Raw genomic sequence first — 13,795 nt, forward strand, 5'->3', positions numbered from 1 at the left:
CTCACCCAGGCTTCCGGTCACGATCGCTCATGTCTCCTGAGCATGGCCTGCGTTCGTCTACACAAGACATTGCAGGGGTCTCTGTTTCCTCCTTTATCCCAGCATTCTAGTTTCCTATGGTCCGTTCTTAAGAATAAGGAACTCCTTTCGACACAGAGATGGCACCCACACATGGGAGCGTGGGCTACCTGAGTCTGGGTGGCAGCAAAAGAGAGGAAAAAGGCAAGAAGAGAAAGTAAGAATTACTAAAAACAGGCCTCCTCTACTTTTCAGTTTGCCTTCAGAGGATCCTGTGCCTGGCTTCTGTGCATTTCTCTAGACTTGTTTTCTCTTGCTTTTTCATGTGGAAGAGGGGGAGAAAATTAAAATTTGGGGGCATATGTAACTTTGCAAGCACTGTGGTCTGTGCCGTGCAGCCCACAGCTCAGTTATTGTCACAGCTCTTTATGTGGTAGGTGCATCTGGTCCCTATTTTACAGGTAAGCAAATCGGGCCTCAGCTTTTTAGTAATTTATCCACAGCCACAAGCAGAGAGTGGAGGGGGCTGGCCCCAAAGCCAGAGGCAGTTGTCAGATGGCAGCTGATAGGGCCTCTAGCACACAGGTTGGGCCTTGGAGTCATGCATTCCAGAAAGCAACTGATTGCTCATAGGCCCTAGGGAGCCGGGGTGGCTGTTTTGGCACGTCCTTATCATACATGGAAAGTTGCTTGCAGAAACAAAATTCAGGTGAGGAGAGGTTACAAAAGTGTGGTTTTCAGTGGACTTCTTTTAACTTCTCTGTTTAACAGAGAGGTCAATAGGTAGGAGGTCGTTCAACCTGCTGAACCAGTTGAATATGCATATTCCCCAACAATTATTAGGGTCCGCTATAATATTAATAATAAAATAGTCAAAGCTGGAGAGATGATTTGAATACCCAATGTAAATATGTTCATTTAATTATTTAGAAATTAATTCTTTGAATCACTCCAAATTATAATGATGACTTTTTTTTATTTTTGGTTCATAAGCTATTTCATGCAATGACTTAGAGTATGGTTTGTAGGCTTCTAAGGATTTGCTTATTCAAACTCTGTAATAGTAAGTTCTTAAGGACTTATGCTGTTCTTTTAATGTTATCTTCTTATGATTCAGATAATTTTCATATGTTGCTTTAATTCTAAAATGTTACAATGTGCCTTCAGGATGACATGCTGTCATCACCTTGCAAGTAAAAGCTGTCCTTACTTAAGCCCTGTCAAGTTATTGCCACGTGTGAGGTACCTTCATGTTCCTCATGGCTCCATGTGTTGGTGTGACCGTATCTCCCTCCCCTTTTCCTGTAACAGGCCTCCCTCTCGCATGGTCTCTTCATGAAAGCCACCCTGGGCGCCACCATCAATTAGAAGATAGGTATCTTCTTCCATTTCTTCACTTCCTGAGATACTCTCATGAATTCCATGGCTATCTGTTTTCCAATGATACCCTGCCAGGCATTGCCTTCTCCCAGTGTCTGCAGCAAGTATCCTCCTGTTCTGTTCCCAAAGCACTTGACTGGGGCTTTGTCACCTGGTGCCTTGCGTTGGAGTAAATCCTAAATACATCTCACCCTTTGCCTTGATTGGAAACTCTTTGAGATTGGAGATCATTAGCGAGTTTACATCTTTCATTCAGTGGTTATTGAAGTACCTTTGATAAATTGATTTAGTTGCCTCTGAATAAGCAGCCATCTGGAAAATTAAACATATTCAACATTCCAAATGAACGAATCTGAAATCCAACATATTAAATAAGTCAAACTCTTCTCAATACTAGAAATGACAGAGGTAATCCAGAAACTGGCCTGAGATCTGGGCACCTTGGCAAGACTCTATATCTCTTCTAGCCTCCATTTCCACTTCAATTAAAAAAAGGGTGAAAATATCTGCCTTTCCTACTTTTCAGGGTTTTTAGGAAGATGATATGAGATGCTACATCTAAAAATGGGAATCACAATATTGCTTCAAATATACAACTGCATTGTCTTATTAAGAAAAACTTAATTAGAATTTAGACAAAAATCTGTACTGTATAGATCTTGCGTGCCTATGCCAATCTGCTTCTGATTCAAATTTAAGTTTGTAATTGAATGTACTTTGTGAATAGTTTCAAGTGGATCATCGGACTTTTACATCATAATCTGTAAAGCTAGTCTGTAGCCAATTATGCTGACAGGGGAGGTTTTGAAATAGGATTTAGTGGTCCTGTCAAAGAGAACAATTTGTCTTCTCCATAATTCCTGAAACACAAATTTAGTGTTTTTATTATTTCCTGAACAGGCTTCCATCTCTATCACAAGTTGCCCACAATAGTGCCTGAGAGCTGCCTTCTCATAATGGTCGGACTGCTGCTAGGGGGGATTATCTTTGGAGTCGATGAGAAGTCACCCCCTGCGATGAAGACAGATGTGTTTTTTTTGTATCTCCTCCCACCCATTGTGCTTGATGCTGGCTATTTCATGCCCACTCGCCCATTTTTTGAGAACTTTGGCACCATATTTTGGTATGCTGTGGTCGGGACACTTTGGAATTCCATTGGCATTGGGGTGTCCTTGTTTGGTATCTGCCAGATTGAAGCTTTTGGCCTGAGTGACATCACTCTGCTCCAGAACCTACTCTTTGGCAGCTTAATCTCAGCCGTGGACCCCGTGGCTGTGCTCGCCGTCTTTGAGAACATTCACGTCAATGAGCAACTCTACATCCTGGTCTTTGGAGAGTCCCTGCTGAACGATGCCGTGACAGTGGTAAGTAGCACATTGATGGTGCCTCGCTCCCGCAAGCGTGGGCCACCCACCAATCTGCGTCTGCTTTTCTGATAGTGACAACCCTAAAAGAGCCTCTCACTGGATTTAATGCTGTTTTGTCGCTGTCTTAAAATTCTTAGTACATTTTTTTATTTGTTGTTTAATCTTTATTTGCATTTTGCACTGGGTCATGCAGACTGTGGTCCCTGCTTGCAAGGCTCTGCTTTTGCCAGATGTGCGTAACAGTGATTGTGACTTGCGTGTCTCTGAGATTTCCCATTTTAGCATTTTCAAAAGTGATGGTCCCTGATCAGAATGTAAAGGACTTCAGGTCTCTGACTTCTTTGTGAGAAGTAATGCTGTCAGTATGCAATGTGTATAATACAAGTAAAAAGATAATCCCGGCTAAACACCTCATTGTTTCACAATTTTAGGTAAATTTCACATCACACAACTGACTCCCTTGTTACTGCTCAGCCAGCATTTTTCTGTTCCTCACCATTTTCCCATCAGTGGATATACATTCAGAAAATGCAATTTATTTTGAATTATCACCAGTTGGCACATAATTAGATTCAGAGGCTGTTACGATCTTCGTGTTGGCAGAATTGACCTCCATCTTGCCTCCTGAGCTCAGGCCAGGGGTGGAGAGAAGTGGCAGAGATGCCTCTCCCCTCACCCACAGGCCTGCAAAAGTCTACCCAACCAGTTAAACTCACTTGGGTGACTGTGCATTGGTTAAGCAGGTAGGACGCACCGCCGATGCTGTTTCATAGTGGCTATGGTCTTATAGCAGTCATAGTGAAAGAATGATAGCAATTAACCTTGTGGAATGCCTGTCTTGTGCTTGGGTGTTTCTGACAACCTACAAAATAGATACTCTTCACATTTTGCAAATAAGAAAATTGAGAGAAGGATTAAGTAAAGTGAACTTAAATAACTTGAGTAATTTTTATTACCCTTTCTATTAATTCCTATCATTAAAATGCTATCCCTGATTTATTTAAAAGTTAACATAGAAAACAACATTATTCTCTTTTAACCTGTATTCAGATCCCCAAACTGAACAAAGTATCATTTTAAAGAATGTCCACTAACTCCGTGTGGATATTATAATGTAGAAAGTAATTTATTGATAAGGAAATTTCATTTTTTAGAATAGTTACTAAGAAAGCTCTTTTCAGACAGCTAACTCAACTAATAAAATCCACCTCATTTATTCCATTATTAATTAACCACGATTACTCATTAATTCACCAATCTTAAATTTTAACTGAGAAAGCGGTATAACAATGAAGACATTTTATAATGGATTCTAATATCTGAAGGCATCGAGTTTTACCTGTGACTTATGTTTGGTGTATACATTTCACCCCTGTTGAGGGAGACTGTGGAGACTTCAATGAGGGATTCTTGGATCTACTTAGTGTAAACTTTACACTAAGTATCTACTTAGGAAACTTTACAAAGGGATTGTAACAACCTGTTGCTTTCCTTTTAGTGTAGCACTCAGGTCAGTTGCTGAAAGATATTCCCCACCTTTGCATTGCTTGCTCTTTTCTTGTAGGATTTCTCATTGACATACCTCAGTGGTCCATTCTTAGAGTTGTCAAGGATCAGGTCTCAGGAAATCACCTGGCCAAACTCCTGTTTCCAGTATGCAAAGGCCCCAGGCTTTCCAGAGGCACATCCTGTGCTTCCTCTCCAAAAGGCACAAAGCCATTTAAAGTGTTATAATGGACAGAAAGAGAAGCTAACCCAGAGGAGGCCATGGGCCAAATAGAGGGCCTGCCATTCAATACAGGACGGGGGCCAGGGCAGAAACGGGGCATGGCTGATCTTAGGTGTAGAAGCTGCTGTTACAAGGTGAGAGCCTGGAAGTCAGAACGACTATCATGTTTTCACATGGAAGAGCCTTCCTGAGTAGGTTATATGCCCTGGGCTGGGTTGAAAGGCCAAGGACCCTTAAAGCCAAACCCATAAGATAATGGGACATGCCCATTGGTTTGCCTACCTAATGCTGAAGAATAAAGCACCAGATATTTCTTTCACTGAATTGGTTGAATAATGGACTGAACCGATCAGGTGTAAAGAGTAATCAGAAAAATGGTATAAAAAATTATAATTTGGCCTCCTACTCAGGTACCCTTAAAGAATAGTGGTGGAGATTTTTACAGAAGATACTTGGATTCATTCATCTAGTCTATCTCTAGCAGTGTTTAAGGAACTCGTCGAATGGAGAAAGGTATAAAAAATATGGATCATTCTGTGCACGGTAAAAATGATGAGTCACTATGAGTTTTATAGAAGGGTAGGGATTACCAGAGATAATTCAAGTTGAAAATGTACTCTGGAGGGTGATGAGATCAAAGATCAGTGCAATTAACTTCTTCCCCAGATCATGGTAAATCCACTATTGAGCTAGAAGAGTTGAAGGATAGAAAAACTATCATAAATTGTCTCAAAGTGCAGAGGAATTGATAGCATATAAATTGCAGTCAAACTCTTTGTGTTATTGTCTAAGGCTATGGTAGATTGAAATTAAGTGGAGAAAGTTTTTTAAGTAGGATTTTTGTGCTCTCCCTTATATGAATATTTTAGGAAAACTTTGAAGATTTTCCTTATTAGGCCAAGATCATTTAGGTTATTGGTTACCTAAACTGAGAAGTTTGGCTGTTTCCATAGTACATAATCAATGGCTTATACTCACATGATAATTTTCAGCATCATTTCTAGAATAGGTTAATGCAACCACTGAATATGCTAATACATTTTTCAAGAACACTTAATAAGTTCCCTCAACCTGCCATAACGAGACTCGGTTAAGGAGAGCTGGCTCTGTGAAAAATAGGCAAGAGTTGTACCTGAGTGCCTGGTCGTTATAAAGTGTCCCGTGGAATTTAACTTCGGGAAGCTGGAGGGTAAACTGACTGCTTGGTACTTAACTTTGCTCTTGCAAATAGCAGAATAGATTTAAAATTCTGTATCCAAAAATGATTATTCTTTATGTTTCACATCAGAAAAAAAGTGACCTGAAAACTATTTTTCTGGAACAGAAGTATTCTGATTAAAAACAAACAAAAAACAAAAACAAAAACAAAAAAAACCCCTCTGTATTATTTACCTCCTTGTATTATACAATTTCACGGAATTATTGAACATTTTAAATTGACATTTAAAATAGATAATTCCTATTTTTGAGATGTATAAATGTTTTAAAAATAACAATAATGAGTAGAAAGATTTGAAAGTACTCAGCTGTCAAATTAGCCCATCACATTATTTAGTAAACAGGCATCACTGTTATTTCAGCCTTCTAAAAATATAGTTGTCAAGTTGAGGTCGACTTTGCACAGGCCAACTAGAGACATAAATGTAGCCCACATACATGATCCATATACATATACAGATATAAATTATAATTCTTAAGGCACTTTTCTATATAGATCTTGTGGAAAAATTAAACGATTTAACTGGAATAAAGTAACCGGGTTATGGCCAGTTGTAACTAAAAGAATTTTATCTTGTGCTGTTCACTGGGTATCAAGTTCAGTGTAAAACAGGTGGGAGGTTATGGAAAGCGTTCTAGTTGTCAAGGTAACATCTCTACCTAAGATATTTCTTGGTAGCACTGTCCTGGCAGCTGAAGCAGTAGGATGATCAAACTGGAGCTTCTGGCCAGTGTGCTGAGAGCGAAGTGCCTGTACCTCAGTCCTGCTCTTTGCAAAACCTGCAGGGATATGAGAAACAGACTGGACCTTTCATAGTCTTGAAGCATTGAGTTGCCAGGATGATGGATCTGGAAAAATGATGGCTGTACACCACTTGTTTCTTGGGAATGGGTACCTGAGCTTTCTGTGGGGGCTTCATCAGTGGGCCGCATGGGTGGGAGTGAAGAGATGAGAGAAAAGAAGGAGGGCTCTGTGTACAAGGAATTTCTACTTTCGTTAGAAAGTGAGGTAGGCACTCAAGAGGCAGCACCAACAACACAAGATGGCCAAATGCCAAATGGTTTAAGAAGTCATCTGCTTTGGGGGGAACAGAGGAAAGGGCACTTTGCAAGGCCTGTAGGAGTCCAGGAAAGCTCTTGAGAGGAATAGTATCTTCAGGTGGCCCATGGAAGAGAAAGTTTTCTAGATTCAAAGGCTGGGTTTCTACCAAGAGAAACCACAGGAAGGAAACCAGAGGTAGAGACGAATAAGTATGGCATGTTTTGTGGAGGAGTGATGGGACCCTCTCCCAGACTAAAGGGTGTTGGAAAGCAGTTTAAAAAAGGAAAGTGTGCTAGGTACAGTGAGCCCTCCCGAAGTTCGGCTGTCAAAGATTTTAAACTTGAGAGTGGGAAGTGAAATGGCAGTATTTAAAGGAAGCGAGTCTTGCGGTAGCTGAAAGGGACATTAGAGCAAGGGAGAGATGTGGTGGCAGGGAGGTGACAGAACTGCAGTGCCCAAGTGACCGTGGAAGGACGTCTGTGCAGAGATCGCCGGCCAGAAAATCTGTCTCTCTCCTCAGGAAGCAGGACACCCCCACCTCTTGACCCTGGCTGCTTTGAGACAAGGGGTATAGATAGTCCATCTCTGATCCTCTCTCAGGACGCAGTTGTGGCATGTTGATGCTGATGAAACCAGATGTGTATAGAGGCCCCGGCTGAAAGTAAGGAGTGACTGCCACTTGAAACCAGTTTCTTTTCTGGCAAATGATGATGCCTTCAAGATATTTAAGTCCTCAAGCGAGTGAGTTGCTTTTACCTTCTCTTCCTCAAGTCATTTCTTGGTGGTATGAAACCAAATGCTCTTGTGTGTTACGCCAACAATTGGGAGAAAGAAAAAGCCCACTGCTAAGTAATAATTCACTGGTTTTTTTTTTTTTTTCAAAACCAACAGACATTTATTGTTATCTACTAGGCAACATGGAAGAAGAAAATCGTAATAAGGTATGATTTTTGAACAAGAGGAGTTTATGATTGAGTAGAAATGAGGAAAAAATTACATGAAACCTGCAATATGGTAGCTATAAAGAACCATCGGTGATGTAGCAAAGAGTGAAATGGCTTTTCGCCAGGATACTTGCTGGTTAGCAGGGAGACTCTGACTCACCGTCCCACAGCTGAACCTTGAAAGACTTACACAGAAGGTCGGGAGCCCTGGGTTCTGGTATCACCTCTGACATTTTGTGTAACCATAGACGAATGGTTTCAACTTTGACTTTGTCACAACACAAATAAGGGTGTAGCACTGCCTGTACTCTAAAAGGCCTTGTGTCTCCAATATCCTGTCAAAGAGTTTTCCTGGAGATTCAGGCTGTAAATATCTCGATGAAAAGAAGCAGGGCACCTGTTTGACTTGTATTTTTTTGCTGGTTTTGGGAAAAAGGGGTAGAGTATAAGCTGTCACTTTCTGTTTCAGTTGGCTGAAAGTTAGAGCACGCACACACACACACACACACATGCGCACGCGCGCGCGCAACACAGATAACTGCCTCTTTGCTTAAGAAAATGCCTTCGGGTCTCATGTTACACCATACATGTATGTGTGGGGAGGCAAAGAGGAGGGGTTTGGAGCGAAGACCGCAGTGACCTGGGAGGAGGACGTGTTCAGGTAAGGTGCCTGGGCTAGGCCTTCCATGGTGTGACTCTGCAATAGGGCCTTGAAAGGTAACTAAATTCACAGCAACACTGACAAGCATCAGTAATACAAGCAGGGCGTGTTGGATGGCAACCAAGTCTTTTAAAATAATTTTTTAGATGGTATCTCAAAAATGATGTTTTAGGAGTAAGTTGTGTAATCATTTTGAAGTCTCCTCTCCCTCACTTTTAGGAATAGTTTTTCCTGGCAACACAATTTTATCAAAGCTTTTTTGTTTAAAGCTATGAAATATAATATTAAAATACACAGATACACAATTATCGCCACTGATCATCCACACTGGTGCCCAGAAGAAATGACCTTTTAGAAGACCAGGTAGATTGTTCTGTGGCCACCGTGGTGATGGGGGCATTGGAAGGGGTCTTAATGATGCGTCATCTTTCTCCCCAGGTCCTGTATAATTTGTTCAAGTCTTTCTGCCAGATGAAAACCATTGAGACCATTGATGTGTTTGCTGGGATTGCCAACTTCTTTGTTGTGGGGATTGGCGGCGTGTTGATTGGCATCTTCCTAGGATTTATAGCGGCCTTTACTACTCGGTTCACGCATAACATCCGAGTGATTGAGCCCCTGTTTGTCTTCCTGTACAGTTATTTGTCCTATATCACAGCTGAAATGTTTCACCTCTCAGGTATCATGGCGTAAGTATTTAATTCCTTGTTAAAAACACTTAATGATGACATTTCATTGAATTCATGTATCTAAGCTAAGATGTTATATAAATTATATTAAAGTGTAGGTTTTCTTAAATTTCTTTTTTGAGAACAATTAAAATTTGATGTTTCTTACTCTTTGTTTCAAGGAAATGAAAATATATATTGGCCAAATTTATACTAAAGTAATCTGGTGCTAAAATGGGAAAATACTTAAAAGTTTTCTGATGGGTCTCACATGAAATATGACAACATACTATTGGGGTTGATTGCTGGGCACCAGGGATTTTCTGAGCTTGGTGCCCATTCATTTTTGTCCGTGAGAGGGGCTATAAACTTAAACCAAGGTTGCTTCACCCAAACTGCATTTGGAGTTCTGGAATTGCTTATGTGTGTTCCTTTAAATAATCTTCATAGTAGAACTTTCACTCTGTCTGATAGATTGGATTTGAAATAACAGCTTGATGATATTCACAGAAAAATTTAACAAATAAGGTACATAATCATGTAATTTTAGTTTAACTTTTTAAATAAAGATACGAGATTATAAAACAGGATATGTATAAAGCAAGAAATCATTTATTAAAGATAAGGTAACTGATCATTGACCAACTGATTTGGAAGGACAGTCTCAAAAAGTTTCACAAGTTGGCTGAGGAATAGTAGAGTTTGGATCCAGCTTTAGTCTTTGGAGGATCACTTTGAAAGAGGCTACTCATTGGGTGTGGATGTTTTTGTAGCTTACAAAGGCAAGCCTATTATAGTATTGTCACACCCTGGATAGAGTCAGTGAGAAATACTCAGGAATGGAATGCCTTTAAAAGTTCTCATTTTGACAAATATTTATTTACAGTTAAATATATGCTAGTCTCTATGCTTTACCTATTTAGGGTTTTGCTGCTATAAACATAGGTGTAGTTCTTAAAGTTTTCTCTTGCATCTGCTTTAGGTGATGCTCTGATTTAGGACTATTTTATTTTCTTCCTCCTATTGCCACTTTTGTAGCAGAGGTTTGTGGTAGAGGAAGTTGAGTTCCTCTCCATGAGAATTGTGGAACCCACTGTAATGAAAGCCATGAGTTAAAAGGGTGGGTGGTTTTCTGTTTCACAGAGAACCTAAATAAAGCAACATATTAATCCAGTTTGACCCAGTAATGAAACGTACTGCATCTTCCGGGCTGCTATTCATATCATTTGTATGACTTCCAGTTTCCTCACTGTTCGTTGACTAGTGTCATTGAAAGTGTCTGACCAGTGAATTACAAGGTCTCTAAAATGATTACAGAGGAGGACTTTGTGTCTAATATTCTAGCAGCAATTACTAAGATTTGATGTAAGAACCTTGACTATATTTTCACTGCGTGTGTATGGAAACATTCTAGAATACTCATACAGTTACCTTTAACATGTTTGTTTATCTGCCTAATGTTCAGGGGCAGGAATCGGGGTGGGAAGACCCAACGTGTAGGGGCCATTTGGAGTGCTGCTGCATCTCTGCTGGGAGATGTCCACGGGGCTCAGAGTCCACAGGTGTTGAAAGGCTTGTGCTCCAAGTCCTGGTCCCTGCCAAGACTGGCTCTCAAATTTGCTTGTTCTGGGAATTAGGAAACCAGAGACAAATAGGGTAAATAGCACAGGTAATTCCCTACTGCAGCTTGTTGATGAAAAACATCGCCTCTGTTCCCACCTTTAAATTGAACATTTATTTTACAGTTTAGTGTGCAGAAAAGTCCTTTATCACATTTAAACTACCGTTGTCATTACATACACAGTACACACAGTGCATTGAAATAATAAACTAACCAGTAAATAAGACATTGAAGGAGATTTAAACATTTTGGATCTAGAATTCCATTCTCCTGTGATAGCAAACAAAGGGGCAGACTGATGGTGGAGTGTGTTTGATCTGAGAAGTAACACGCTGCTTTTTAATGTGGGGCCATTCAAAATTCGACCAGGTGTGATGCTTCTGTGTGGCATACACCATAAATGTGCTTCGCCCTCCCTTGAAAAGTGCATTGTGTATACTTTCCCGTTGTAATTACTGTACTTACCTTTGGATGTTGGTCCAGAGAATCCAGTCTCATGATGCAATTAAAATTGCACATCCACGTGCCCCTCTTTTATAGAACTAGTAATTTTTTTTTTTTTTTTTTTTTTTGCATTTAAATTGTGCTGGGCTTAGAAATTCCTATCGTACTTCAGGCTGCTGTGCTTTCTTTGGCAATTTACAAACACATTTTAAGGTTTCTGGGAGCGAAGGCATGTGACATATTGTACTGAGCATGCTCAGTAATTTCCCTTGTTTGCTTAAGAGAAATGGGCAGCCACATAGAAAGGAAGATAGGCAGAGAAGTCAGGCTGTTGGTGAGCTCAGAGAAAGGTTAACGTGCCTCTCTCAGAATCTGTAAAATGTGGAGTTGTGAAACTTGTTCTTCCTGAGTTTTGCCTGCTATCTTCCTTCTTTCCCTCCCCTACATATTTCTATCCATCTCTCCTTCTCCCTTCCTCCTTTGATTGACTTTCAGATCTTGGAACCCCCTCTGCTTCAGTTTTGTCTTGGTGGCCTCTTGGGCAGCTTGTTCTCCCATGAGATCATTTAATGAATATAGAGAGTCAATACAAAAGTCTGATAAAAAAAAAAGAAACATCCTTCTATACATGGAAGACTTGGATCTGGATTTGAAATCAGTTTTTTAGGTAGGAAAGCAGCAGACAAGATTTCAGCATCTTGTTTTCTTTGGAAAGGTATCAGAAGCAATGCACCTCAAGCATTCACAAAGCCTACCATTGAGGCTGCTTGTTTATTTATTTATTTTTGTCATGAAAATTGTGGTTTGATATGATTTTCGGTGGCAAGTAACTTAAATAATACAAACAAGGTGGCGTTATAACTGTCTTTTCCTTCTCTGTCTAATAAGTTATTAAGAAGCCAAATTAAAACCACTGTGAAAAAATTACACCAACATCCCCATTTAGGGGTTTTGTATAATCATCTTCAGAACTTGGCTGAGGAGTGGGAGTCCCTCTGAGGAAAAGTTGTCCCTACCGTAGGAATGAGCAAAGTCCTTTAAAACGGATTCCCTGGGTCTGGTATTTTATATTTTTCATAAACTGAAATTGCTCACTTATAAAATATTTCATGTTCAAAATAATATATTTTCTTGCCTTGTCTTCATAGAGGTAAAACAATATTAAAAACATTATTATCTCAGTTTTTGTCTGTATTTGCTCTGCAGACTGAAGATTAATAAAGCCTATATATCATAGTCTGTATGGGAAATATGATTTATATAGCCCATGAATTCTCAATTACACGAGTCATATATAATTCAATTACACAGTTTGTAATTAGGTGTTTTCAGGTATGATGAGAATGCAAGAAATAGCATGTGGACTATTTCATAGCAGTTATTAAAAATGCAGAATGAAAATTAAAAATAACTATCATAATAAATGCCACCAGAAGCTTATTTTATTTTGTGCAATACATTTTATGGGTTTCTTTTTAAGAGCAAATGAATAAAATGATGTAATTTGAGGCCTTCCCCACAAGAGGCTTGTGGTGGCTTCTTAGGTGTTTCATTCCCAAGCTGCTCTATTCTAGGTAGTTTCAAAAGATACTTAATTCTTGATGGAGACAAAAACCAAACCAAAACCTTATGTAAAATTAAATATTCCATTGTTGAAGATGATTAGGGATAGATTTTTAAAGCTATTCAGTCTTTTCTCATCACCTCACATGTGTTTCTGGGTCTCTTCTCATGTTTATCAGGTGGAACTAAAGGAATAATAATTTTCGTTTACTTGAAATACAAAGAGAAAAGTTAATTTTCTAGGAATAAGAGACACAGTACATAATAAATCCAATAAGTGCTATATTTGGCTGACTTATGAAAATCAATTTGTTAAATTCTCAGAATGACATTCAGCTAAAAGACAGAACACTGATGTTTTTCTTGTCCCTTAGGACTAACCTACACTCTGCTCTTCCCCATTAGTGCAGGTAATAGAGTAGATTTTAGAAGTGGGCAGGGAATTCCTAGACAGGGAAATATTTGGTGTTTGCCTGTTAAATTTAAATTACATGAAATGTTAATAGCTTGCTCTTGAACTAAGAACTGATTTCCCAAAATATGTTTGAAAAATAGATTTTTTCACATAACCGGATAGTCCTGGTTCTGCCATCCCTTTGCTCTTGTGACTGTTTCTTGACTTTTCTTTGTGTTTAACTAAAAAAATGATGGTATCATTGCTGGACTATGTTTCAAATCGTAGATTGTAGAAAAGAACTTGATTTGATGATCAAATCTTCACTACCTTACTCTTAGTCCAGAGCTAACCATTTCAAGTGGCATTTTCTTTCTTCAGACTCTCTTATTTTCTAGTCATATGTAGGCCAAAATGTAAAAGACGATTATAAATCAGAAATGTAAATATTGGACAATTTCTGAGAAATAATTACCTTCTCTGTTTTAATAATAATCTTTTCAGAAAACTGATTCTGAAGCGAAGGGACAGTTATCACCCAGCTAATGTCTGAGCATGGCACCTGTGGACATGCAGCTAAAATCAATTTTCCATTCTCCTTATGAGGGTCTTGGAGCAGGAAGTTCAGCTATAGGGGTCAAGGTTTGTTCTCCCAAGAATGAGATAGGTGCTCTAAGGAAAGCCTGTTACTCTTTCTCCTTGCTGTAACAAACTTCAGTGTACTAGGCAGTTCTCGCCATTGGAGA

At 39.4% G+C, this 13,795-nt stretch overlaps 1 protein-coding gene across 1 annotated transcript in view; it reads left to right on the forward strand.

The window, feature by feature from the left end:
• Positions 1-13,795, forward strand: part of SLC9A2 (solute carrier family 9 member A2) — a 75,694-nt gene that overhangs the window by 26,770 nt on the left and 35,129 nt on the right. The window contains exons 2-3 of the mRNA XM_016161850.2: positions 2,299-2,762; positions 8,798-9,048. Coding sequence (XP_016017336.2) covers positions 2,299-2,762; positions 8,798-9,048 — 715 coding nt within the window. The remainder of the gene's footprint in view (positions 1-2,298; positions 2,763-8,797; positions 9,049-13,795) is intronic.

Source organism: Rousettus aegyptiacus, unplaced genomic scaffold (genome assembly GCF_014176215.1).
Source record: "Rousettus aegyptiacus isolate mRouAeg1 unplaced genomic scaffold, mRouAeg1.p scaffold_m13_p_7, whole genome shotgun sequence".
NCBI lineage: Eukaryota > Metazoa > Chordata > Mammalia > Chiroptera > Pteropodidae > Rousettus > Rousettus aegyptiacus.